General features: G+C 36.2%; 2 protein-coding genes across 3 annotated transcripts in view; one reads left to right on the top strand and one right to left on the bottom strand.

Moving 5' to 3' along the window:
• MRPL39 (mitochondrial ribosomal protein L39) overlaps positions 1-3,581 on the bottom strand; it is a 39,758-nt gene extending 36,177 nt beyond the window's left edge. The window contains exon 1 of the mRNA XM_063305469.1: positions 3,492-3,581. The gene's annotated coding sequence lies outside the window, so the exon portion shown is untranslated. The remainder of the gene's footprint in view (positions 1-3,491) is intronic.
• A 118-nt stretch (positions 3,582-3,699) lies between these two features.
• On the top strand, positions 3,700-25,863 carry JAM2 (junctional adhesion molecule 2). 2 transcript variants are annotated; one of them, XM_063305471.1, is made up of 10 exons: positions 3,702-3,919; positions 10,978-11,043; positions 14,485-14,598; positions 15,716-15,868; positions 16,846-17,051; positions 18,237-18,339; positions 19,806-19,913; positions 22,437-22,452; positions 23,193-23,232; positions 24,216-25,863. In XM_063305471.1, exons 1-10 carry the CDS (start codon positions 3,859-3,861, stop codon positions 24,246-24,248), a joined length of 900 nt encoding a protein of 299 aa, XP_063161541.1. In that variant the 5' UTR covers positions 3,702-3,858; the 3' UTR covers positions 24,249-25,863. The 2 variants fall into 2 exon arrangements, with proteins under 2 accessions (XP_063161540.1, XP_063161541.1); XM_063305470.1 differs by lacking the exons at positions 23,193-23,232; positions 24,216-25,863 and having other exon boundaries at positions 3,700-3,919; positions 21,640-22,876.
• Positions 25,864-26,408: the final 545 nt, after the last annotated feature.

Here is a 26,408-nt window from a genome sequence, read left to right as displayed (position 1 = left end):
ATTGTACTGTAGATTGCTGTAAAATAAATGTAGGCCTAAAAATCTAATTTCAGGACCATGCTCTCTTAAAGCCATATGGAACTTAAAGATAAATGTTGAATACAGTAATGAAAATAATTCTAAATGTCAGACTCCTTGACCAAATGTCAGTATAACATTTGATCAAACTTGCTGCCATTTTGAAGATATCCAGAAACCCGTGTCAGCAGACTGCGAGTCGCCAGCAGGAGGGGGAATGAGATTCGAGTGTGAAATATATTGTTTGGGTTAGATGGCCCTCGCCAAGTTCAACGGGCAGTAACCGTTCAAGCCATCTGCTGGTACCAGGGAGGGGGAATACCTAAGCAGGGAGTGTGTGTGGGGTGGAATAGAGGTTTGTGATTTTAAACTGCAGAATGTGTGGGAAAAGGGCATTCGCAACTTTTTCCCTATATCAGAATGCTTTGCTTCATTAAACAGTTAATTAAGCACAAGTCTCTAGACTATCATTGAGTGAATGCTCGAGCAGGCTGGTCGTTACACTAAAATCTGTTTACATTGTTTGCTGACCTTGCATTCATTTGCTTAATTTTGGCTTACATTCAGCTGGAACTAAATTCAGCTGGGTCCCATATGAGTTTATTCATTTTGATGGAGAATATTTTGTGTATCTTTTGCTCTTTTTTTCTATATAAACATACATATTATATATCACTTAATATGCCCTCTAGTTTACAAGTAGATTACAGGTGTTTATTTTATTAAAGGCATTTCAGGTGATTCAAACAAAGTATTTTCTAAAGCGGTTTACATGAATAGAAAACGTACGTCAAGAACTGATTATTTTTGTTGCTGAGTTTATTGTTCTGCATTTTTAATGAAAAAGCTGGATAAAACACAAAGACCTATAGTAAGTAAATAAGGTGCAAAATTATGCTACAATATTAAAATTAATAATATATCACAAAAGGACCAAAGTCATTCATAAAATGTTTTACCCACACATGCACTCAAAAATACAATTATCTACACTAGAAAAAGAAAAATTGTTTAGTGAGTTATATGGTTAAAATTGATGAAACGGAACAGTCATTTGGGCTCTTGTTACTTTTTTGCCTGTTGCTAGTGTTAAAATCTCATGTCCAAAATTTTTTCACCCACTGTTGATGTAATCAATTGGTGCAGACAGACATGACACTTATAACTCTTCTATCTCTTTGGAATAGGATCTACAGACAGAAACTGAAAGTCGTTCATAGAACTTTGTTTTTCCCTGGTAGAGGATACCCCACTCCCCAGACTGCTGCTGTTTGTTCAGCAGCTGCATTGCTTATGCAAGATGGAGATGATATGAAAGGGAGAATATAACAGGCTTCATGACTAGGTAATGCCTGCTCGCAGCATAAATGGTGATCTTGATCTTCAAACTTTTGACTTCAGTGAAAGATAAGGTTGACCTTCTTAGGAGGACAACAAGCAGCTAACAGGGAATGTAGAACTGACTCCACTCCCAAATCTACTAGCAGAGAAAGAAATAACTGTGGAGGGCTTAACTCTCAAGCAGAAAAAGGGCAGAGACAAGATAAGTACAATTATTACTTACAGACCAATCAGATCATTCTGCAGATTTCCAACAATAGAGTGAACAGAGGGGGATGGGATTTCAAAAAGGCAGTTATTCTGTCTCTGAACAAGCTGCTCCACTGCAAAAGCTCTTTGATAGATCTACTACATGCTGAATGGCTGCCATATAGGAGAGGCTGCATGTGAATTCCTAGCATGCTTTTCAAAATGAAAACCTTCCGGAGCACTTTCTCAATATTGCCAGTATGTGTCTTCTGTTCAGAGGAAGCTCACCTGCTTTTGGATCAGTTTTCCCAAGAGGATATTACCACTTTAAAATCTAAGTGTAACAATTTGAATCCAGTTAACATCAGGGATGTTTCACCAGCAATGAGCTTGAGAAAGAAGAGCTCTAATCAAAAAACTGCATTATCTACAACTAGAGGGTCTGCCAAGGACTCACTGGAAGTAAAGTTGATTGACTCATTTGGTGCACTGCTAAATTCAGAGCAAACAGACCCATACAGAGATTGGATGAATTAAGAGAAACATTGGTGACAATATGCTCCACAGTGAAACCATTAATTAATCTGGTCCTACCATGTGCTCAGGACTGTGGCAATAAACTCAATCAGCAAATTGTTAATGCTGCCACAGCCACAAAAAGGCCAGGTACACAGACTACCAACAGAGAACCTTTAATGTCTAACACTGTCCTCAATAGTCTGCAGCTTGACAAAATGCTACATCAATTAGAGAATCTAAAGTACACAGACCCTGAGAAAAAGGCTCATTTCTTGCCTTCATCAGATCCAGGCATGCTTTTAACACCAATAACTTCCTTACAGTGCAACTCCACAATTGTATCCCCCCAAAATACTTCTAAATCATTGTGGGGGCTAGATGAGGATGCTGAAAATCAAACTGACAAAGGAGAATAATCCTTATCCCAGCGATTAGCAACCATTCAGAGACAGAAGTCCGGCTTTGGATCTTATGCCATCCCTGGAGTTGCCTAGTCATCCAAAATACACCCTTTTCTCTGATAGCTGATCTTAACACCAAACAGTATATGAAGCTCAGGCTAAGAAATGTAACTTGGGTGGAACACAAAATATTACTTTATATTGACCTCTCTCTGCTACAGAAGTATTTGGCAAGTCCAATAACTCAAAGCTCTATTTGATCTCAATGCCATTAAGAATCTACTGCAACTTTTCATCTTCAAACCAACTCTCTAAACTGGGAATTAAAACTTTGGCCTTCTCAATTCTCTCAGTACAGATTAGATAAACATTGATTGGTTGATTGATTGATTGATTGATTGGATTATGTGCCATTAAGTCATTTTCATCCCCTAGCGACCATATAGATAGATTTTCTCCAAGATGATCTATCCCTAATCTGGTCTTTCAAGTCTCCAATGGGGCACTCATCGCCAGTGTAACTGAGTCCATCCACCTTGCTTCTGATCATCCCCTTCTCTTTCCTTCCACTTTCCCCAGCATTACAGCCTTCTCCAGAGAACTGGGTTTTCACACTCCTGTTTATTTGGCCATTGACTTCAATAAAGAAGAACAACAAAACCCCTCAGATATGGGTAGTCAGTAATATAATTTCTTTTAAGTAAAAAATATTACATGGACACAAGAAACAATGAAAAGGGACAACTCCAAAAAATTTACATTACAAATGCAAAAACAAATGTTGAATCAACTTTATTCCAAATATCAGTAGTAATTAAGACACATATGAAGGCACTTTTTGGTATGGCACTGCACGTTAAAATGAGGCTGGCTAGTTTGTGGCTAGGGAGAAGCAGAGAATTGGGTTAGCTGAGTGAAAGCTGGGTACCTCCATGGAGCATTTTCACACTAATGATTTTTAGCGTCTTCATACCATCACCTAACCGTCGTTGGAGTGATATGAAACTTGGCCGCATCACTTACTTTGGTTCAAAACGCAGCCTTGTTGCGTTCGGGGGCTTCTCTTGCTTCGGGCGTTCCCCGAAAGCGGTGGAGAGACCGGCTCAACGGCTCCTCCGGTTGCCGCTTGCCACTAGGACCCAACGGGAATCTCCCCCAAGCCCCCCCCCTCACACACACACACACACACCGGCCTACCAAAGCAAAAAGTCCCCTCCCTCCACTCCGCGAGGTGCGCAAGCGGAGAAAGGGAGGAGCTGCGGGAAAGCTTCGAGCCAAGGCTTCCAGCAGCATCGATTTCTCGTCCCCCTTTCGAGGGGGACACCGCCGTCGCTGCCCGCCAGCGACTTTTCTCGTTTGTCTTAGGGAAAAGCAGCTGTTGCTCTTGAAGATGGCGAGCTGCCGCCACCTCCTCCGCTGGCTTCTCTTCTCCTACTTGGGATCCCTTTGCTGTAAGTCTCTCGCGGCTTCTCCCCTCTCCTCCGGGGCTGGCAGCGGGGCTCTTGGTTTCCAACGCAAGGGCGTTCAATTCTGGGCTGCGGGGGACTAGGGCTGTCGGGTGGGAGAGGGGGAGGACTCTGATCTCAGAGCTGCCAAACTCGACGCCGCCTTAAACCTCCTCCTTTGGCGAGGAGCATCTTGTTCCGACGCGGAGGCGCTTTTCCTTATTGGCTTTTCAGGCTCGCCTTTCCCCTCACTTTGAGGGTAGGGGAGAAAAACAAAGCCCGTTTCCCGCTCCACTTGGCTCTTCCGACTAGGCGGTACCGCTGCTGCAGAGAAGAAAAGGGTAAAGGGCGTCTGCCTGCCCCTCCGCCACGGCTCGCTTTGATTTGATTAGCAAGCTTGGCGGAAAACTGGCTGGCGATTCCTGCTGAGAGGCGCACGCTTCTCCCGGCAACTAGGAAACCGAGGCTGTCCTGGGGAGCTGCGCCGGCCGGGTTTGGGCTCCAGACGATGGGGGAGGAACTGAGGATTCTCCGAGGCGAGAAAAAAGTTCGAGCCCTTTCAAAGCTTGGCTTGCGTTGGCCGGAAAACCGCGTAGTCTTTTTTTTTTCTTCCCTCACAAATAAAAACCACTGAATCGGTAAAGCGTTTATGTCTGCCAAGGCTGGCCCAAGATAACCGACTGGATGAAGAAGCAGACGAACTGGGAGCTGACGCTTTTCTCAACGTGTTGATGGGGCTTCCAGAGGCTGCTGCCGCTGCCTCCCAGTCTTAGCTGCGGAGGTGATCTGCTCCTTATACCTAGAGGGGGCTGGCCGTGTTAACCAACTGCCTGAAACGGGCTCTGACGCGGGCTTGTGATGAAGTTGGAACCCTGGAATTCAGGAGCGGGATTGGTACTCCTGTTTTTTAGTACTTGCAATACATTTTTGTTGCACTTCTAAGAAAGAAAGTCTGGTTTCCCCTTCAAACGGGATTTCTGAATGAAAGTGAGACAGGTGGAACCTTAAGCACAGTTTCTTAGAATTATCCCCAGTGAACTCATTGGGGTGGATTTGTGGGGAAGCATTTGTTGGATTTGGCTGTAAAATGGGTTGGGTTGCCTGACCCAGTCTGTTTTCTGTTCGGATCTAAGTTTTGTTGAGTGTAGTAGTGCTGCTTCCCGAATATAGGAGTTTGCACATCTGGATTGTGACATAAAGTACTTTATTTCCAAATTAAGTACGTCTACTGCATTTAATTGGATCACTAGCTTTCTAATTTATATGCCTTAGGTTTGGAAGTACAAATGAACTATAGTCCATTGAATGTTTATGCCCTGAACCCATGCCTATTTATTGGAATGAAATGATTGTACATACAGTTACTGTTTGTATTGTAGGCTATGTGATAGCCATTTGCTTTTTGTGTGTCCCTGGGAGACCCTGCAAGATCATGTAGCCAACATGGAGTAGCAACCCATCAAAATATGGCCAATATGGCCATATGATTTGCTTTTCGTAAACAAAGAGAAAAGCAAACATGGGATAGGCTTAACACACCCACCACCCATTATCATTTTTTTAAAAGGATCCAAAAATTTTAGCTCCACAGTTTCCAATGCTGTAATCATATTAGTGCCATCCCTTAGTGGCACCCAAAGGTCAAAATAATGTGTACATGTGCTTTAAATACAGCACCAGTTGCAAAGATACGTGTTTGTTCACAAGAAAATATTCAGATATGCTTATTATTCTCAATAGGACTGCAATCTTGATAAGAAGTCTCTCCTTAAAATCATGTAATGAGGATAATACAATGTCTTCCAAGGCCCTTCCACTGTCAGGAAAATTTCCATTTCCATTAGGAAATTTCTCCAAATATTCAGGGTTTTTTTCCTTAAAAAAAACCCTTTAGTTAAAAAACATGAACCTGTTGATCTGTCCATCAACCGTGTGATGATGCTTCAGGTATTTGTAAAAGGCTTTAACATTTCCTCTCAACTGTCCCTTTTTCAGCTGTAAGGTTGTTATTCAAGAACATGTCTTAATAACTTCAGTCAACACAAAATAGAAGTTACCTATCCTTCTGTTGATGAAGAATAGAATTTCTTATACTTTGCTGGTGCTCAATTAATATTTAGCTTGTACTTTATCAATTCCTTAATGGTCTTAATATGGACTACAGTATAGTCAACCAACACTCTTCTATCCTATATTTATGCATGTGATTTCCCCCACCCGAACATCCTACTGAAATGCAGAATTTTATACTTCTCTCAGTAGAAATTCATTTTGTTAGTTTTGGCTCAGTTCTACCTATCATCATTTTAAATTTTGTTCCTCCCAATGTGATGTCTTGTGCAAATTTGATAAGCCTTGTCTGTACCTCTTCATCTATGTTGTCTATGTTGGGGACATGAGCACAGGGCAATCCTCTTCTAGTTTATCTGAAACATCTGCCAGTCATAGATTCATGTCAAATTAGTTTACATTTGCTAGTTGTTCAGTGTTGGCATGAATATTATTGAAAATGTTGCTGTAAAACCCACTGGGAATTTGTGAGTAAGCCTGGTTAAATAGTAAGAGTGTCATAGATTTCTCCTTGAAATCAGATGTTTTGAAACCAAATGTTTCCAAGTATTAGTTTGTAGTATTGTTCATAAAACAAAATGGAAAGAGCTACTGAAAACTAAATAAACACACAAAAAAATCACAAATATGGAATAGAAATCACCATACCCAAGCAATATGTTGATCATAGATAAGTGAAGCTGGAATGCACAGCTGTCAAAATAGTTTACAATGAAATATGCAGGACTTTAAATCATGCTAAAATTAGACAATATGCAATTTGTCATTTACAAACTGATGTGATCAGTAAAAGGTATGATTTATTTATTATTTAGTTTAGAAGGATTGAAATCATGGCAATACAAACACAGAGAGAGAAAGAAGAAGGCAGACAACAATTGCCAACAAGTTTTCCCCCAGTTAAATATACCTAAGTTCCGTAATCAACATAGAGTTCATCTTTTGGATAAGAACAGATATAAAAACAAACTGATTTAATCCATGTGTCTAAATATGTAGAAATTCTTCTTTATTAATAGAAGTTAAATAAAAACTGAAAAAGTTCTGCTATATGTTTACTATTTCAAAGACTTGTAGCTGCCTTTCTCTCTGAAAGATTTTTTTCCCCCTACCTCATGATTTGGTTCTTTAAAATTCCTTTAGAATGTCTTTTGGTGCCATTTGTTTTTAGTCTCATTGCAAGAAGGAGGCAGGTGCCATAGTTTCTATTACCCATCTCTAAGCCCTCTGCAGGCTCTCAGGTGCTCAGGCTTTATAAAGACCCATAGGAAGGAGATACCTCATGATCTAGGTATACCTTTGGAATTGAACTGAAATAAAGAAATTCAGGGACATTGTAATTAAAAAAAAAAAAAATTCCTCTTGTGTTTCCATGCTTTTTTAGTTTTTTTTCCTTGGTAGATTTTTTGTTTTTCTGTAGCTGTTATATTTGCTTGAAACGTAATAACATTCTTATATTAAAAAAGAGAACTTCAGTGAACTTGGAAGAAGCCATTTCCTTTCCTTTTTTGTTTTTAAATGATGCCAATTTTTGCTAGCAGATCAGGAAACAAAGTGCTAACCCCCACCCCCCACCCCCGAAGTAAAAGACTGCCCTAACATAGGCAAGGCAGGCTTTTACTTTGGGGGTTAGTAATTTCTTTTAGTGGGAAAAGTGAAAGTGATAAAAGGGCTAGAGAAGGTGAAAGGGTGTTAAAATGAAAAGTAGTAGCATCACAAAAGTGAAAGGGAGAAAGTGGAAGTGGTGAAGAGTGTTTGGAAAATATGTTGGAGAGGATGGATTTGAGAAGAAAAAAAGGGGGTTAAAAGAGAAAATCCTGGTTTTTTGAGCCCCAGCCAATTGGTGTGGGATCTGGTAAGCCGCAAGAAGAGGATTGCATTCTCAGAAAGCAAATGTGTTATGAGCAAGAGACAAGCTGATTTAGTGGTATCACCAATGAGTTGGTGCAACTTCATTGAGAATAGCAGCAACTGCAGCTGAAACAATCTCTGGATGCTATTTGGTTCTCAAGACTGCAAACTGCATTGGAGGACAGCACTGCAGCTGGAGTGATGACCACATTTTTAAAGAAAGAACACTGGGCCTCTGTGGAAGCATTTATTTATTTTTATTTATTTATTTTTCAAATTTCTATCACTGCTCATCTCTCCCAAAAAGGGGACTCTGGGCGGTTTGAACTCTTGTACTTTTTTTTTTTCTTTATTAGAATCTACTTGTGCTATGATTTGACAAATATTTCATCAAGGATTTCTGTATCAGTTCCCCACTCCTACCCTTTCAGGACTCAGTCTGATACAACACTAGCTTCCTTGGATATGTTGGTTAAAGGCCCTCTCTTTCTGGCATAAATTCCCTGCTTTATCCTTGTCTATAATAGTCAATGTTTACACTATATTGATACTACTCAAAATTTGCTGGGGGTCTGATGATTACATCACACTTATGACATATATTTTATCTTATAAAAACCTGCAATTGAAACGATCATACATGGAAAAGGAATATGGAAATTGAGCCAAGCATCCATACTGGGCATGAAAATTTTTATGTAGTTTGATACTGTAAAGAATAGATTACTTTCCCGACATCTGTTATTAAACAGATACCTGTACAAAATAGGGCAATTACTAAATACTATAACAAAAACGTTGATCTAAAATGTGGCTTTTAATTCATAAAATAAATATTCTGTTCATGGAACAGCTGTTTACCCTTTGCACAAGAGTATCATGTATAAATGAGGAAAATAAATTCAACACTCTGGTCCTTTTTGGATAATAGTAATATTGTAACTTGCAAAGTAGAAGTGGGAAAACAATTACAGTCCTATTTAACAGCTGTATTCACTCTAATTACTTACACAAATGACTATTCTGTCTGCAATAATAAGGAACAAATTTGTCCAGTATTTAGATATGTTTGTATTTCTATATATGTATGCATTGATACAAGTATGATCTGTATAGTGCTTTGGATTCAGTTCCATAAAGGTGCTTCAAAGCATGCAGTGATGCAAATGTGCCATCGTTTGGGGACTAGATATGGCTCTGCTTAGATGTTTTGGAATTTATCCATAGATATGAAAGATCTTTCCAAATAACACAAGGTGAAAGAGTTTATATAAATATTTTTCCCCCCTTTGGAGAAAGGGAACCAGGAACAAAAGTGTTCACAAAAAGTACCATATATATGTGGGCAGGTAATTTTTTTTTCTATATTATACTTTATTATCTTATACTTTCCCTATTGTAGCATAGAAAATAACCAAACTTAGTAGCTTGTACTACTAGCTAGACTACACATGTGTTGTCTAGATAAGTTTGAATCTTCACCAAGTTCGTTACATGAAAATTCCAATGAATTCAATATAAAAAGTTTTTTACATTGATAATAATGAGTCTGAGATCTCATTTGTCTATGTACAGAATATAATGTCAGAGGTTAAAATGTATCTTCTACTGACCTTATGTAACTAGGTGTTATGTTTATAATTCAGAAAATACAATTTCAGTCCATCCCTACTATTATTAAGTGGGGTCTGAAATAAAAAGAAGTAAGAGGGTGAATCGTCATGGGAGGTTCTAGCCACCTAGCAATACCTTCTTTCTGGGCACTCAGCTCTCCCCTCAATCTCTCTCCAAAATTTTCTGTTTGCCCATCTAAGAAATATCTCACATGCTCGGTCTTAACTGACCTGCTGTTTAGAAAAAGGGGCTGCATAGTAGTTAAATGGTGGACTTTGATCGGGGAGACGAAATTCAAGCCCACATTCGGTCATCTTTTGGTCACACACAGATCTCAGTTCAACCAACCTCAAAACATTGTTAAACAGTTAAAATTAATGGATATCCTTGAGTATGCTGCCTTGAGTTCTCCAAGAAAAGAAATCAAGTGATCAGTTTGGGGACTGGTACTGCTGCCAACGTTGCAGTCAAAGGAGGGACACCTCAAAATCTTGAAAGTACTGATGGGAGCCACTTTGTATTTTTATCTAGCAATGGTTGATAGAAGCAAGAAGTGAACGTTCCCTTATTACTTTAATTTTGAAATGTGTTCTGAGGTAAATAACATGGAACATGGAATACAGAGTGATGAACAAATCAAGCTTAGACAAAATGGCAATTTTAAGAGATTTCTCTTTATAAGAATACTTAATAAAACAATGTTGATAGTATTTAATTAATTTTCAGAATCCACTCATCTATTTCATAGTAATTGGTTAGTTCTCAGTGATGTGCATATAGGGAAGACAACTGCGTGCAAGTAGCTGGACTGAGTTTATGTTTGTTGCATTTTTGTCTTACTTTCTAAGAAGGAGAATTGTTTTTTTGTCATACTTTCACAATAACTCCCATGAAGCAAGATTGATTTGGACTCCCTGTGATCAAACAGAAATATGATCCTCTGTGTCATACACATTGTCTCAGTTGTGCAGCAGTTTCTGAGATGAGTAATTCTTTGGCTTTAAAAATTGTTTTGAAGCTATGCCATTAAAAATAAATGAAGCTGTAATTCTGTGTGCTGTTTCTTGTACGTTCATCAGTTCTTTGCTTTTATGTTTTTTTATCATGAAAATTAATAGCATTAATTTGAACTCATTTCTTTTTATCAAAAGTATTTAAGATACTTTTGCAAAAATGAATCTTAGTTCTTCTGACAGAGAGCAAACTCAACACATTAAAATGCAAGAAGAAAATTGATGTAAGTTCAAATAATAAACAGAGTTGCCTTCTAACATAAAATGCTTATAAGAAGAAACATGCTTCTATATTACAAGAAACCTAGTTTCAAAGAAGCACAACATAAATTTGCATATACAGTACATTTTAAAAACCTAAACCCTTGATCCCACATAGGAAGTTTAAATTGTTTTTATCATAAATGACACTAAGCAGCCTGACAGTATAACTGCAAAGGAAGGGAGGTTTTGTGTGTGTGTCTGTATAAAAAATAATGAACATTATAATGTAAGTTTTTCTTTCTTTCTTTCCAGACTATGAAACATATGGAATCACTGTGCAGTCAGACAATGAACATGTTAAAGCAAGAGAATTTGAGGGTATAGTATGTCTATAATGTTTAGGTATATATATATTTTGAGAAAAAAAATAAAGCTATTTACAGTAGATACATGAAAGCTCAGAAAACCAGAAACAAGGTTGGGGATCAGGAAGGCTTGTATCATTAAAGTATAATAGATTGTAGAAACTTAAAATACCTCTCCAGAATCATTTAGTTGCTTGATTAGTACAGACATTTCAATTGTTCTTTGGCTTTTCTCAGAGGTGATCCAGCTAAACTCAAACATTTATTATGCCATGTTTATTTTAATAGAAGAAGATTGAAAATGTCCTTCAATTTAGTTAAAACCATTCATAGTACTAACCTTGGATATATATTTTTAATTACTATTCATAGTAATTTTCAGTAGAAAAATTATGTTAACTGTTTGTTCAGATCTGTCTAAAACAGTGAAAATAAATACAATCTCAAGATAATCTTATACATAACCCATCCATTGCCATGGGGTGAGTTGCTATTTTGGGAAGTCACCTGCTGCTTCCTCTCCATCTTCCAAACTTCCATCCTCTCCTACCTATTATGTCTGTTTTTTCTCAATTCATTGAATCCATTTCCTTTACCTTTTGGATTTTGGTATTAATTTGCTCATATTACAAAAGGTAGATGGGAATGTTTTCTGAGTGATTTTTCATGTTCCATCCTAGCTTCCTGTGATATTCATATTTTAGTTTGATTTTTAAGTCTGCCATTGTTGGCTCTTCTAATTCACAGGTAACATTTATTCTGTATTCATGGAGATCTCATCTCCGGTGATATGGAATCTAGGGAAAGGTATCTTTTCCGTTCTCTGAAGTCTGCCCCATAACCCCATGAGGTAGACAGCTTTTACAAATATTTTCTTCTCGAGTTTTATCTGATTATACAATAAGCCTACTTTTCTTGTAGTCTTTCTCACTGAGGAACATAGACAGATTTCTAATGTTTGAGAACATGTCTATTTTCACTGAATTTTGTGAATTTGCTTAATTTTGGATTATTGCTATGATTTGTGTGATGTATTTTGACATATAACTTCTGAATAAGTATTTTATTTTCTGTATTTAACATTTCTTGCTCAAATGTGTATGATTGCTTATTGTAGACTGTCAAGTAGGAATCATTTATGCACTCATCCCTTTCCTTACCATTTCTCCTTGATGAGCTGCTGTTAGAACAAAGAAGGAACTAGCATGCGACTTTTTCTGATAAAGAACACTGGTCTTTTTGGAAGGATTACTACTCTTTACTTATGATGTGTTTCTGTCTTTTTTTAACAAAATAGAATCTATTTGTGCTGCAGTTTGTTAAATATTTCATAAAGGTTTCCTATATCAGGTTATTCTTTTCTTTCAGGTCTGAGTCAGATGCAATTCTGGCTTCTCTGGAAGTGTTATGTTGAAGCCCTCTTTCTTAACATAACTTCCTTTTCTAACCTTTGTTTATAATAGTCATGGTTTGTGTTATATCAGTCCTACTCAAGCTTTGTTATGGCCTTCTGATTACTAAATCACACTTTTGACATATATTCCATCTTGTTACATGACAATTCAAACAGGAACGTCTTGAAAAGGAATATGTAAATGGAGGGGGGGAAAGGTGAAAGGTTCCCTGTGAAAGCACTGAGTCATGACTATAGCGGGGTATGGAGAAATACAATTCTATCTGTATCTGCACAACAGTGGAATAAGTGGAAGTTTAGGCAATGCTTACTTTAAAAAGTCTTTCAAGTTTATTTTCATTAATTTGGAAAAGCTTATCATTTTTAATGCTTGGACCTTGCATCATTTTATTCTCTTTTTTATTTAAATAGTCTGTTTTCTCAAAAATGTTTCCATCTTTCCTTTTTGAAATCTTTGTTGTGAATTCTCCACCCCGATATGTGCTTCTCAAAATACGTTTATTTTGCTTACTGCATCCTTCAGAAACAGTTTCTCCTGGTTTTTAATGTTATATAATACCTCTCAATTTTCATTAAAATGTTTAATTCCTGTTCTTTTCGCTTAAGAAATACCAGTGAGAAACTCAATTTGAAAATACTTTTATTTTCTGTAAAGATATGTGAAAGAAATGATGGGAGTTTTTTATTCATCTGCATGTTAAATGATAGATTTGATATTCTCTTTTCAGCATTCCTCATTAAAACACACACAAGCATGCTACAATAAATTAAAAAAAAAGACTAAAGAAATCAGACAAAGAGAACATTGTGAGAATAAACAGTGCTTTGATTAATAACTTTTATTCTTGAAAGGATAAAAATACTGTGATCTCATGATAACTAAATTTCAGGAAAGCCACCGCCTAGCCATTTCCACCGTTATAACAACATTGTTTGTATTTTCTAGGAAAAATATAACATCCCATTAGTATACATTTCTTTAAAACAGTGCCTTTTGAAAATAACTTTTGAAACAGTGTTCTTGGGAAATGAAAACATGGGTATTCTTAGTGATCAGGAGTTCAGAGTTCTAATAAAAATTGAAAATGAGCATCTCTACATGATGAAAAAATTTAGGCATGCATGTCAAGAGATTTTAGGAAAATGGATAATAAAAGATCAAATTTTAATATAATCTGCTGCCATTACTGGCTCCTACTCTTGTATAAATAAGACAAGTTTTAATATTCAGTGGAAAAATTAATATACACACAGAGAGACAGATAACTACAGAATAATTTCCTGGAATAGTTACAGATGGAAGAGCTTACCCGTCAATGAATATTTTCTTGTGTGAAGACTTTAGCATTGCCCTAATTGCCCCTTTCTAGAATATCCAATAGTTATTTTGGGGACCGAATAATAATTATGGTTTTGGTGAGATTGCATGAAATAGTCCTTATAAATATTCCACAATTTAGTTCTCTGGGTAGCCAGGGTTTTCCCCCCATGCTGGCATAATAAACCTCAGTATACTTCAGATGCAATGGACAAAATTTGTCCTATTCACCATTTTATAGTATATACTGTATGCATAAAATCCTTTTTAGATTTAAGACTTCTACTTTAATGGATGCCATCCCCTACTTTTAGTTAAAGTGAGAGTTTACTGTAATTGCTTACACTTTTTGGATTTATTCTTACCCTTTCCTACATTAACTGTTATGCTTGGAAGTAGACATATTTTTGAAAAAAAAATTGTAAAGGGTCTGACAAATGTATCAGTTTAAAACAAGGTCTAAGAAAGATTGGGCCCACCATTTCTAAAGGTACTTACCCACGTATTAAGTTATTGCACTGTAATTTCATACATTATGAGAATGAAGGTATGTTACACTCAGATAACCAATCTCTGTTCAAAATGTAATCTGTGAACTGGCATTCAGAATCATCCTATTGTAATCAGTTTCCATGTTATGCCAGTTGTTTGCATTGTACAATTTTAATATATGCTCTACTAGAACAGAAACAACCATCTTTTTTTTTTCCTCTTCCCTGTAGGGGCATTTCTAAGTTGTAAACACAATGTAAGGAAGGAAAGTGGTATAAGAGTAGAATGGAAAAAGATTGAAGGCTCTCTTGTCACATTTGTCTACCTCAGTGGTGTCTTTCAGGGTAAGCAAAAACTTTGTAGTTGTTTGTGCATTAATTTGCTGTTTGTGGCACTTTAATGGACCCAAATATAGGATCACTTGGAAAAATGGACATATAAAGGATATCTGTGGATTTTATTTCCTTTATTTATATCATCCTTTTCTTCCAAGATTTCCAAGAAAGTACATCCCTTCCCCATTTTATCCTCACCACAACCCAGTGAGAGAGGTTAGGCTCAGAGGTAACCATTGTCAGCCACCAAATGACATTCCTGCTTGTGTGGAAAGCTGAATTGGGCTGTCCTGGATTGAGTTTGGGCTTTAGCAGCTATTCTGATAAAACTGTCACCATGATTATTTGGAGAAATGGCTGCTGACTAATGTGAGCTTAACCAGATATAACCTTTTTATTTGCATGCTTCCAGGTGCTTAGAGGAATACACAGAAAAGCTAAGTATGCAGCTTACATATGTGAATCCAACTTCAGCAATCAAATTACAGCTTGTCCAGGATGTTCTGCCACTTTCAAAGTGACTGTTCTTGTGGGGCCTGATTTAACCAATTGTATAAGGAGGTAATTTGGGGAGGGCCTTTTCTAGAGTGGGGAAAATGCAGAGGATTTGGTGATCGTGGCAGTAGTATGTGTCTGGATACCATGGAGCAAGATTATGATGTAATATACACCCTAAGAGGATTTTAGTGAAAATATAAAATGCAGTCCTGTACCCATCCCCAGCAAGAATATGGACTGAAAAGTCAATACTACCCTTCATGCATGGGAAGACCTATGGAGAGTAGCAGACAACAGATTGTTACAGCCACTGCCTCAACCTGCAGGCAGCAGGAAAAGAAAAATGAAAATGTAGTTGCATCTTTCTTGTCTGAAAGCTCTAATTCGATTTTTTAAAAAAGCTAATCCAAAATACAAAACTGTTAAGTAATTCAAAGAAAATGCCCTCTGGGGAATGGAAAGCAAATATGTATTATATCCTGGGAAAGGAAACCGGTTTCGTATCAATCTTATATACAGACAGAAGTCAGTCATCAAAGAGTCTATAGCTAGCAGCCACGACTGCCTTCTCTTCCTCCTCCTCTCACTCTCTGTCTCATTTCTCTCTGTCAATTTTATTGTTTTCCAGGTAATTTTAAAGATCGAGCTGAAATATTGCACTCAAGCATTCAAATTAAAAATGTGACTAGAAAGGATTCTGGAAAATATCGTTGTGAAATTAGTGCACCTGCAGAACAAGGACAAGAAGCAGGGGAAGTTGAAGTCTCCCTCTTAGTATTGGGTAAGAGATCCAAAAGGTATTATCAGAAGTATAAATTAAATTTAAATTTAAATTCAGCAGGGCAGCTTCATTTTTCTTTAGATTTCAGTTGCTATCTGATACAGATGAAATACAGAAATATTACAATTTTATGAAAAAACTTTTAAATGAAGGCATTTATTTCAATGAGGAATAATTAAATTAATGCCTGTAAATGAGAAAGGTATGAAAAATTAGGGGAAAAAATGTTAGGCACTTTAAACAAATTCAGATTTTAAGAAGAATGTCAGGTTTGTATGCTGCTGAATCTTTTAGACTCACAGTAATGTGGAACAATATTTTAAAATATAATGAAGCTCTGAGCAATAAATAAGAGTAACATTATACCATGGGATCATATCAATAATATAATAGCTATAAAGGAATAAGCAAACCACCAAGTATAGATGGCAAAGAGTCATTCCCCAAGGTCCCCTGGAAGACTTCAGTCTTTAAAGGGCTATTAAGAGGGCTATTACTGGGCATACCAGCCTAATTTCTAGAGGGAATCTATTGCATAATGCAGGTGTCATAATGGAGAAATAATGCTTTCTGGCCTCAGCAACCTGCCCACCCCCACCGCTAACTTTAAGGAAGTAGGATACCATGAGCAGCTTCACCTTATATTATTTAATGCTGTGGAATAACATACATGTGCAAAATACAACTGATATACTGGTATCTTGTTATTAACTGATTTAAGATTGTATTACATCTGCTACTTCATTGATTATAAATTGTTAAAAGAGATAATTTCAAGGCCTACTTAATATTGGCTTCCATAAATTCTAGTGAGAAGTCCAACATAAACCAGTGTCATGTACTTATATCATGAGAGAGATACATATGTATGTTCTGTATATACACACCCACGCATATTTCATTTGAATAACTTGTGAACAAATATTCAGATTTAGAAATACAGGTATTTGCCTTAGATATATGACATAATATTCTAGTGCCATCAGCTGCTCCTGTTTGTGAAGTACCTATTTCAGCTATGAGTGGGACAGTAGTGGAATTACGATGCAAAGAAAATGAAGGTGTGCCAGCTTCAAAATACAGATGGTATCGGAATGGTGCTATTCTGCTTGAGAATCCAGTTTCTGGGAAGTTTAAAAAAGGGAAAATTCCTTATACTTTGAATACTACAACAGGAACCTTGGTAAGTTTATACTCCTTGAATAACACTTAGCATTTGACTTTCCAGTCCATAAAACAATTGAAACCATATTCTAGCAACGCTGGGGAAATTCAAAATGGAATTATAGAAATATAGCAAAAAAGGAGAGCCAACGTCAAAACAGTTCACAGCATGCAGATTTTTTTTATATGCAACCTCAGTATGAGAAAAAATAATGCATTGTGAATAAAATAATTGGGAATGGACTAATGTAAGAATGGGAACAACACTAAGGAAAGGCTTTACATATTCCATTGAATGCCAACTAGAAAGTGTACACTTTATTACTGCAGAAATGAGCGTTGGAAACTTCACTTTGATCTCAAACTAGTTTCTGCCTACTAATTCATTATGTCAGAAGTCTACTACACATATAGGATTATTTCCAAAAGCCTGTTGCAATAAAATTTGCTGACCTGTGATCCTGGATCTCATTCCTCTGTGAGGACAACACTAGCAATGTCTGCCAAGGCCTTGTATATTAAATAAGATTGACAAGAGCACTGATCGGTGATAAAACATCAGGCTTGAGATGCAAACTTCGTCACTGAGCATGCACTGAATTCTTACAGAACAGTAATCTTAGCTGAATCGAAAAACTGTAGCTTATATTCTGGATCTGTTTTCTTTGGCACCATTCTGTTAATTAAAATTATTTTTATCACTTTATTTTCACATGGTTAGCACACTTTTAAAGGATACCAGTTTGCACGTGACAAATATTTAACTTTCTATGTCTGATTTATACTTTCAAGAAATGAGTGTCAAAATGGGTAGTCACTTCTGCCATAAAGCAGAAGTGTTTTTACATTCCTATGGCTGAGGAAAGAAAGTTCAAAAAGAAATTTCATTTCCCTCTATTTTATTAATAACAGTCGTATTTTGGTATCTCCTCATCTCTCAGCGTGATATAAAAACCTACCAACTTTTCAGAATTTGATGTGCATTCTGTTATCTTTTGCTTAGGTTTCCTCTGAAAAAATGGTAGTTACTTCATTAAATTAGATGCTAGATGAGTTAACAATTTTCAGCGCTGGAAAATGTTGACATACTCTAAATCTATATTTAAATAATGCAAAGGGACATATAGGAAATTTGAAAGTTTTGACTGTTCACGAGCCTTTTAATACATAGTAAGCTATGCTATCTTTTTTTTTTTTAAACTAGCTGTTCAATCCTGTTTCAAAGAATGACACTGGGGAATATTACTGTGAAGCTGACAATAGAGTTGGACAGCCTCAAAAATGTCCTGTGAAGAGAATGCAAGTTGGTAAATGTCAAATGCAAATAAGGCCAGAAAATCTTTGTATAAAAATGTCATCACTATAAGACAAAGATCATTTATTGTCCAGGATCAATTTGGAATTTTTTTAAAGGCACTGTTTTAACAAACCTACAATTTACATAAGTACCAATCTCATTTTAGATCTCAGACTTGTACACCAAATTTCTATCAACTAAAATTCTAGAGTAATGTCACCACATTACTATATTAATTTTATACTGAATATACCATTCGGTGCAGAACTGGTAATCAAGTGAGTAACTAAATGTTAATAATTTTGAACAGTTTTTGGACAGTTCTGCATTTTTTTAATCTTAAAATAAGATATAACCATTTATTTTTAAATAGAAATCTAAATGCTTTTAAGATACATAAGTCATCTAGCGATGGGAACAGGATATCGAAGACTTTTTTTCCATATGAAAGTGTCAACTCTGATATTGTTGTTAGAATCATTCTCTTTGCACCCCATCACAAGGACTGAAGGCAGATATGCTCAAATTGTCAAATACACTTTTGCTTTGTGCTATATTTAAAGCAGCAAAATATATCCTGTTCTTTCATGACTGCAATGAAATAAACAAACAACCAAGCATAGATGGCAAAGAGTCATTCTCCAAGGCCCCCTGGAAGAGTTCAGTCTTTAAAGGGCTATTAAGAGGGCTATTACTGGGCATACTAGCTAAATCTCTTTTACAGCATAATCCTACATGGGAGTTCTTAGATATCAGTTTTGTTAAATTCAGTAGCATTTTAGAACCAGGTAAAGAAAATATTTGGCAAAGGTAATAAATGCACATATGAGTATGCTGTCCTGTCTGCTAAGGTTTTCAATCATGTATTCTAGATCTCTTGGAAACATTGACTGGCTATTGTCAGAGGAATCATATTTTATTCATTTAGTATAGTGACTGTTTAAACTCTACCTTTATTGCTGCGGCACTTTTCTATTTTGGTCTTGCCCTTTTTCCAACTATATTCAACTGGCATGTCACATTAGGAATGAAGCCTTTTTGGAAGAACTGAGACTACAGTGAGTGCTGTAATCTTGCTGTCTCATTGCTCGTTCTTACAGAACGTAAGTTGTTCTGTAAGTTGTATAAGTTGTTCTCAAAGGAAGACAACTGAAAAAAATTAAAGCATTCTTCCAAGTGACTTCACTGCAGACTTCAGATTCAGCTTTGCAACAATTATTTTCAGTGGCTATCTTATTGAAGAATTATGGAGATAAGGACACAGAGAAAGAAGCAAAGATAAGGCCATTCAATAAGTCCATGACCATAGTGAAAGCTGAAATGCAGCAACATATGAGTAAGGTTTTTATTTAATATTCTCATTTAAGAGTGAATGTTACTCATTACTGCCTTCTCTCAAGATGACTTACTTGAAATAACTACCCTGGGTATTGCACCCCTCCCCAATATTTATATTTATTTTGTTTTGAATTTTAGATGACCTTAATGTAAGTGCTATCATAGCTTCGGTGATCATTGTGGCCTTAATAATGGCTTCCTGTGGTCTTGGGGTATATTATGCACAAAAGAAGGGTTATTTTTCAAGTAAGTAAAGGTCACTCCTTCTTTGAAGTATTAAAATGTTTCATTGTCTACATGTTTGCGAACTGTGGCTACAACTTGTACAACAGAAGTGGAAGCCTCCATGGGGGGTGGGAGGGCATCAAAATAGTGGGTATAACTGGGTGATCAAAATCCCACCCATTTTTATGTGCATTGGACGCACTGCCTACACTAAAAACAACTGGGTGGTGGTTTTGACAACCCCCCCAAAACACACATACACACACTCACGACTAACCCATTCCTGGCTGAAGAAGCAACAGAATTTATATCTAAAATTTTATTACTGATCAAGTACAATTAGATTTAATGTACCTTTGATAGCTTGGGAGACACTTCCATGTGTTCCAGCAGACTCTGTGTCACTGCGATTATTAAGGAACCACATGAGTGGAAAATAATGCACTTCCATAAACAAACAAACAAACCTTTAGGAATGTGCCAGTATTCACACTGGAAAAAACTTCTATTTTAGACCCTCTATATATGAGGCTATAAGAACATTATGAAAATCATAGAACTGATTCACGTTTTATTTTATTTATCAAATTTATCACCACTTATCTTCCCCGCAAGGAGGGACTCTGGGCGGTTCACAATAAAAATACTTAACCACAATACAATATAAATAATATACAATAATATCAATGAACAGTGAAATATAAATATATTAAAATATAATAGAAACCAGATAGCTAAGGTTCTCTCTCTGTCCACAAGCAAAACAGGGCAATTCTAAGGGAGCTAACCATCCCCAAGAGGAACTATTCTCTTTCCCACCCCAGGCATGTTGACAAAGCCAGGTTTTTAATTTTTTACAGAAGTCTAGGAGCGAGGGGACCTGCCTCAACTCCAGGGGGAGAATGTTCCAAAGGGCAGGCGCTATTGCAGAGAAGGCATGCTTCCGTGACCCTGCCAGATGGAACTCTTTAACCGATGGAATACGTTGCATGCCCGGGTGGGATGGGTTGATGTGATGGGAACGAGACAGTCCCTCAGGTAGCCTGGCCCCATGCCGTGTAGGGTTTTAAAGATCATAACCAACACCTTGAATTGGACCTGGAAACAAACTGGCACCCAATGCAGCTCACGCAGTAAAGGTGTTACACGTGCCACCCTTGGGGTGCCTAGAATTACCTGCACGGCTACATTCTGGACCAGCTGTAGCTTCCGGATACTCTTCAAATTTAGCTCTAAAAACAGCAAATTTAGCTCTAAAAGCAACCCATGCACAGTAAAGAAACTAGGACTGTGCAGTACTTTGGAAATGATTCTGAAAAGGTGATTTATAGCATGATTGCGGCACCTCAATGCAAATCTTTAGAGCAGCTGTATTTCCCCCAAGATTATATGTCTGCTAAATTCAGTATGTAACAGCATTGCTATGTTTGTGCCCCTGTGTAAGTACCTTTTTGGAACTGAATCTGAAACATCACCAGAACTCTAATAGGTGCATTCTGGATTATAAAATGCAAGTAAGTACATACTAACAATTTAAAAGTTGAAGTACCTTGATTTTTGCACAAAGAGTGATGTTTAGATAGCAGATTTAATCTTTGCAGAATTTTAATAGCTAGCTCCCTCTGCTGGGTTACAATAAAAGCACACTAATTTACAAAGGATTTTGCTAAAAGAAAATTCACTTCACTTTTAAGTATCAACAGAGCAGCTGGTCAGCTCTTGCTCTGTGCGTGCCTTACTCTTACAGGAACAATGAGCCACAAAAGAAACATAAATATTTGGATTCTTAGCAGTAGAACAGAGCCATTATTCTTTGAAGGAGCAGTCAAGGGGGAATCTAACAACATTTTAATAACACTCAAACAAATAAAATATGTGCCCTGATCTTGCTTGCTTTCTCACACACAATGTTTCTGTCAATTAATTTCTAAAAATATGTTCCTTATTTGTAATATTGTAGTTTATTCTAAGAAGTGTTGCCCTATTGCAGGCTTTGAATGTTTTCATAACTGATCAAAATGAATTTTTATTTTCAAGTGTTTCTATAGCACACCATGAAAATATTTTAGATTTTTTTCTATTCAGACACATAAAACACCTAGAAAAGAAAATAGCTGTGACTAGGATTTGCTAACAGCAGTACCTAGTCCTAATTCCATGACAGAGCAATCCAAACTAGGTAAAGAGCTGTGCTGAATAAACCCCTTCAGATTATTTAAGAAATGTGCCAAGATGAGCTATCCCTTAGAAGGAAGAGAAAAATCACCAGTCTGCAGGGCAAACTAATATAGAGAAAAACCATTCCTTAAGACAATACTTTAAACTATGTAAGTCATATTAATATGTAATTGCAGTCAGATGGGAAATACAAAAATATATAAATAAATGTTTCCGAAAGTAAATATAAATTGGATCATGAAAGAATACCGTATCTGTTTCAATGCAATTCCAGATGGACTTGTAATAGTTAAGTTTTCAAAAATTTTGCAGTTAAGCAGTATCAAATTTTATTGGTCTTACTGCATTTTTTCCTCATTTTTCTAGAAAGGAATTCTTCAGTGTAAGTACAGTTACTTTTCTTTCTACTTCCATGTTTCAACTACCAAATTGTTAACTATAATTTCTACTGGGTTTAGGAAACAATTGAGTAGAATCAGTAGTATCAGTTATACTATTGCCTTTTGAAGAATGTAATCTCTAAATTTTTGGCCCAGCTGGGAAATATTTAAGGGGGGGGGGGTGATTTCTAATACACCAGTTATAAATATTTGGATACAGTAAAGAGGTCCTGGACAATCTTCTTTTTTATGCATTATGCAGTTTCATCACTGAACATATACAAAGTAAACCCTTTTTTTTAAGGTTTATGGACATTGAGCTAAATGTATAGTTCTTTATCATTAATTTAAAAAACAAGAGCAGCTGTTTTTGCCATTAAGATGCATACATTTCCTATCTAGGCAGATTCACTTAAATAAAAGAAATACAGCATTTAATACCAAATCAAATTTCTGCTGTAATATGTTCAGCTGATGTGAGATTTGGACATACTAATATTATTATTAAAAAGTGAGGTATTATGCAGTCCCAAGTTTTAAAATTTGATGATTGGCTTAGCTTTTATGCATGAAAATATTTTCATCAGTATACTCTCTCCAAGCAATTAATAAAATTTTGGTTTTAATTCAGGGAAATTCAGTTCAAACATATCTGAAAGACCTCTTTATACATAAGATGTATAGATTTAATTGGCAAGAAGTGCTCATATGTAATGATGTATTTTTTTTATTTCCCTAGCAGGAATAACAGTTCCAAGTACAAAGCTACAGGAAGTGAAAAAGTGAGTGTTCTTCATCTATTATATACTTTATGGTATAAAGTAGCTAAAAACTGAACAAGTCAACTGGATTTTGTGATATATTCTTGCTGGGTCTGGGGAAGGAAGGGTTAGGGAAAAAACGCTGGGACTTAATCTGAATAGTCCCCGAAGTAAATGTTCCCTTCAAATGAAAACTAGCATTTCAGGGGGAAAAAAATGTTGTAATGGTTATCTTATGTTTAAATGTAGATAAAGCTGTTAGAAGAACAGCTGCATATAATTTTCAACCTAAACTGTAGAAACACATGTGTTAGTTCGAAGGTGCCACAGCAGTTTATTTTTGACATTGGATACCTGTCCTCTCATAAGATCACTATAACATAGTATACAGTAATAGTATCAGCCATGGCAGACTTGTTTAGGCTTACAAGATGATGTAAATGAAAGTCTGCCTTCAGAAAATGGACTTTTTTCTTTGTTATGATCTTTCTCTCCTACATGATCACTGGCTGAAAATTTGATTTTAGGCAGTATCTGTGGAAATGCTAGTAATATTTATCATGAAAATGGCCACAAGCTAAAGATTCACTCCAATGTGTCTTAAGACATTTCCATGTTAAATCATATTTAAATCCGGTTCACGTGCAGCACCAGATTACTGCAGGAAGTGATCCCAATGCTTCTGAATTGACTAGTAACCTTCTACAACATGAAGTGCTCCTAATATTTGTTGAGCAGTGAAGTATTTGCTCTTGTAGCATCAGGTACATCAGTATAGTCTGGGGATTATATAATTTGTCTTCTATATTTGGGAGAAGTAGGGGAAAGAGGGCAGGCCAGTACTGTTTTGTTTCAAGATGATATGAAGAAGCATAACCTGATATACCCGCATAATTCTCCAAGTGTGTTGAGAACATGCATGATCACTGGTTGTTTACTAATGCTGAGGTATGAACTTCAATATAACTTTTCTGTATTATGTTAATTATTTAATTCCTCTTTAGGATTTCAAGCACACCAAGTCCTTTGTTATTTAAAAGAAAGTCTATTTCTGAGGATCAACATTTGCTGCAGAAAATATCGAAGAGAATATAAAGATATTATTGCTGTTTAACATGCCCATAAGTAAAGAAATAGTGAGCTAATGGCATAATTCTGATTATTACATCTCAAAAAGGGTACTGTTAAGTAGGAAAATAGGTGGAAAAGGGCAAACATCCTAAATAGGAACAGGCAATAGTGTTTGAGGCTTGTAGAATTTAAAAATAGGCAATCGCTGGGACCAAGACCAAGCTTTATAAAATTATGTAATCTATGAAGAAATGGATAGATTGGTGTCTTCTCACTGACAGCATTAGCTGCCATGATCTTTTGGTGAGATGGGGGAAGGAAATATCCCACATAGACAAAAAGCAGTATTCACATTATTAATTTATGGGATTTTTGCTAATTGATATGTGACTACTATTGGCTTGGATGGCATGAAATGAGAATTGAACAACTTCATTTACCACAGGACTACAGATGGCTACTATTTATGATGGGTAAATACTATTTGCCATTTTTTACATTATTAGCTTGTGGAGACAAACTATAGGAGAAAGCTACTGCCTTTAACTCATCCTTGTGGGGTTGCTGGAAACAGGCACTAGGAACAGAATACTGTTTTACATAGCACTTTGGCCTGATTAAGGGAGCTAATTATAAAGCCATCTTTCTGAAAAGAATTCTGTGACTGAAGTAGCCTTAAACAATTATCCATTTTACTCCAAGACAGAGTTTGGGGCTTGGGCATTCAGGGAGGACTTGTTCTTTGCTTTTTCCCTGGAGGTCAAGACAGCTAAAACCGCTACTATCATTGCTAAGGAAGGAAAATAACCACAATCAGTCTGATCTCAGGTTTATAATTACAAGTAACCAGATGATTACATGGAGCAGAGACATTTCTAACATCTTGATTTGAAAATTACTACTGATTTGCATCATGAATTTGGCTTTGGGGGGCGAAGTTGTTTTGTTGTTGCTGTTGTTGTTGTAGGATTGAGATTAAGATGACAGCAGTTATCAAGTGTAGAGTGAGGTAGTGATAAAAGAATATATGCTCCTACTTAGTCTGTAAACTTTATTTAAATGTATGTGTAAGCTACTGCAGAGAACTAAACTGAGCAGGGCAACCTCTCAGTGGCAAAGGACTGCACTTTTTTTATTTGCATGACAAGCAGATAGGACTGGATTTTCAACTTTTATTTGGGATGGGGACTATGTATTGAAATAAATGAAGCCTAAAAAAAGGGTTATATATCTTCTAGTTGTTTTCCACCAAAACACACACTAGATTGTTGTACAATCCAATGGTATGATTTTGGGGATGCTAAAGATATAGAATTACATGAGGATATAAGCTGCTTCCCAACCCAAATGACAAAAAGATACAAGTCCACTCAGCAATGGGCGTTCTAAGTTAGAGTTTTTCTTGCAGTATGATCGAGTAAAAAAAAATATTTATAAAACATTTTGCCTAAAATATTTTTTAAGTGCTTTGATGGTTTCCAACCCTACATTCAATACTGAAATTATGGTATATGGTTCCTTACCACCATCCATAGTTTTTATTTTATTATTTAAAAGTTTATGAAGACTGTTTATATATTTTTGCTTCAGAAAAAAAAAAACCTTCAAGAAAGTGGTGTTGGAGATAGATAGATAGATAGATAGATAGATAGATAGATAGATAGATAGATAGATAAAATGTTTTTGACATGTTACTCAGGTGTTTCTATCTCCAACTGTTAAACAATGCAAAAGATTTTACATGTTTTGCACATTTCTCACAGTCTTTAATTTGAAAGCAAAATTAAGACACCTAATAGAGCAATGAGTCATTTAGTACTACCAGCATTTTGCTAGTACTAATCATAAAAAATAAAGTTCAACTCTTATAGGCTTTAAGGGCATTTTTTTCAGTCACAAATAAAAAGCATAGCTTAGATCTGAATTTAATCAAATTTATAACAAATGTAAAAAAAATATTATATAAGCATACACACTTAAATCATCAGGTATACTTCGAGAATTTATTGTATATTAAAAATCCTTCAAAAATCTGATTTGGCAGCCATATAATTTTAAAAAATAAATGAATAAATGATCATATTTCACAGTTCTCAAAATGATGTCAATATTTAAGAAAAGGGGAG

Source organism: Candoia aspera, chromosome 5 (genome assembly GCF_035149785.1).
Source record: "Candoia aspera isolate rCanAsp1 chromosome 5, rCanAsp1.hap2, whole genome shotgun sequence".
Classification (NCBI taxonomy): domain Eukaryota; kingdom Metazoa; phylum Chordata; class Lepidosauria; order Squamata; family Boidae; genus Candoia; species Candoia aspera.
This window is presented reverse-complemented; position numbering and strand designations above follow the sequence as displayed.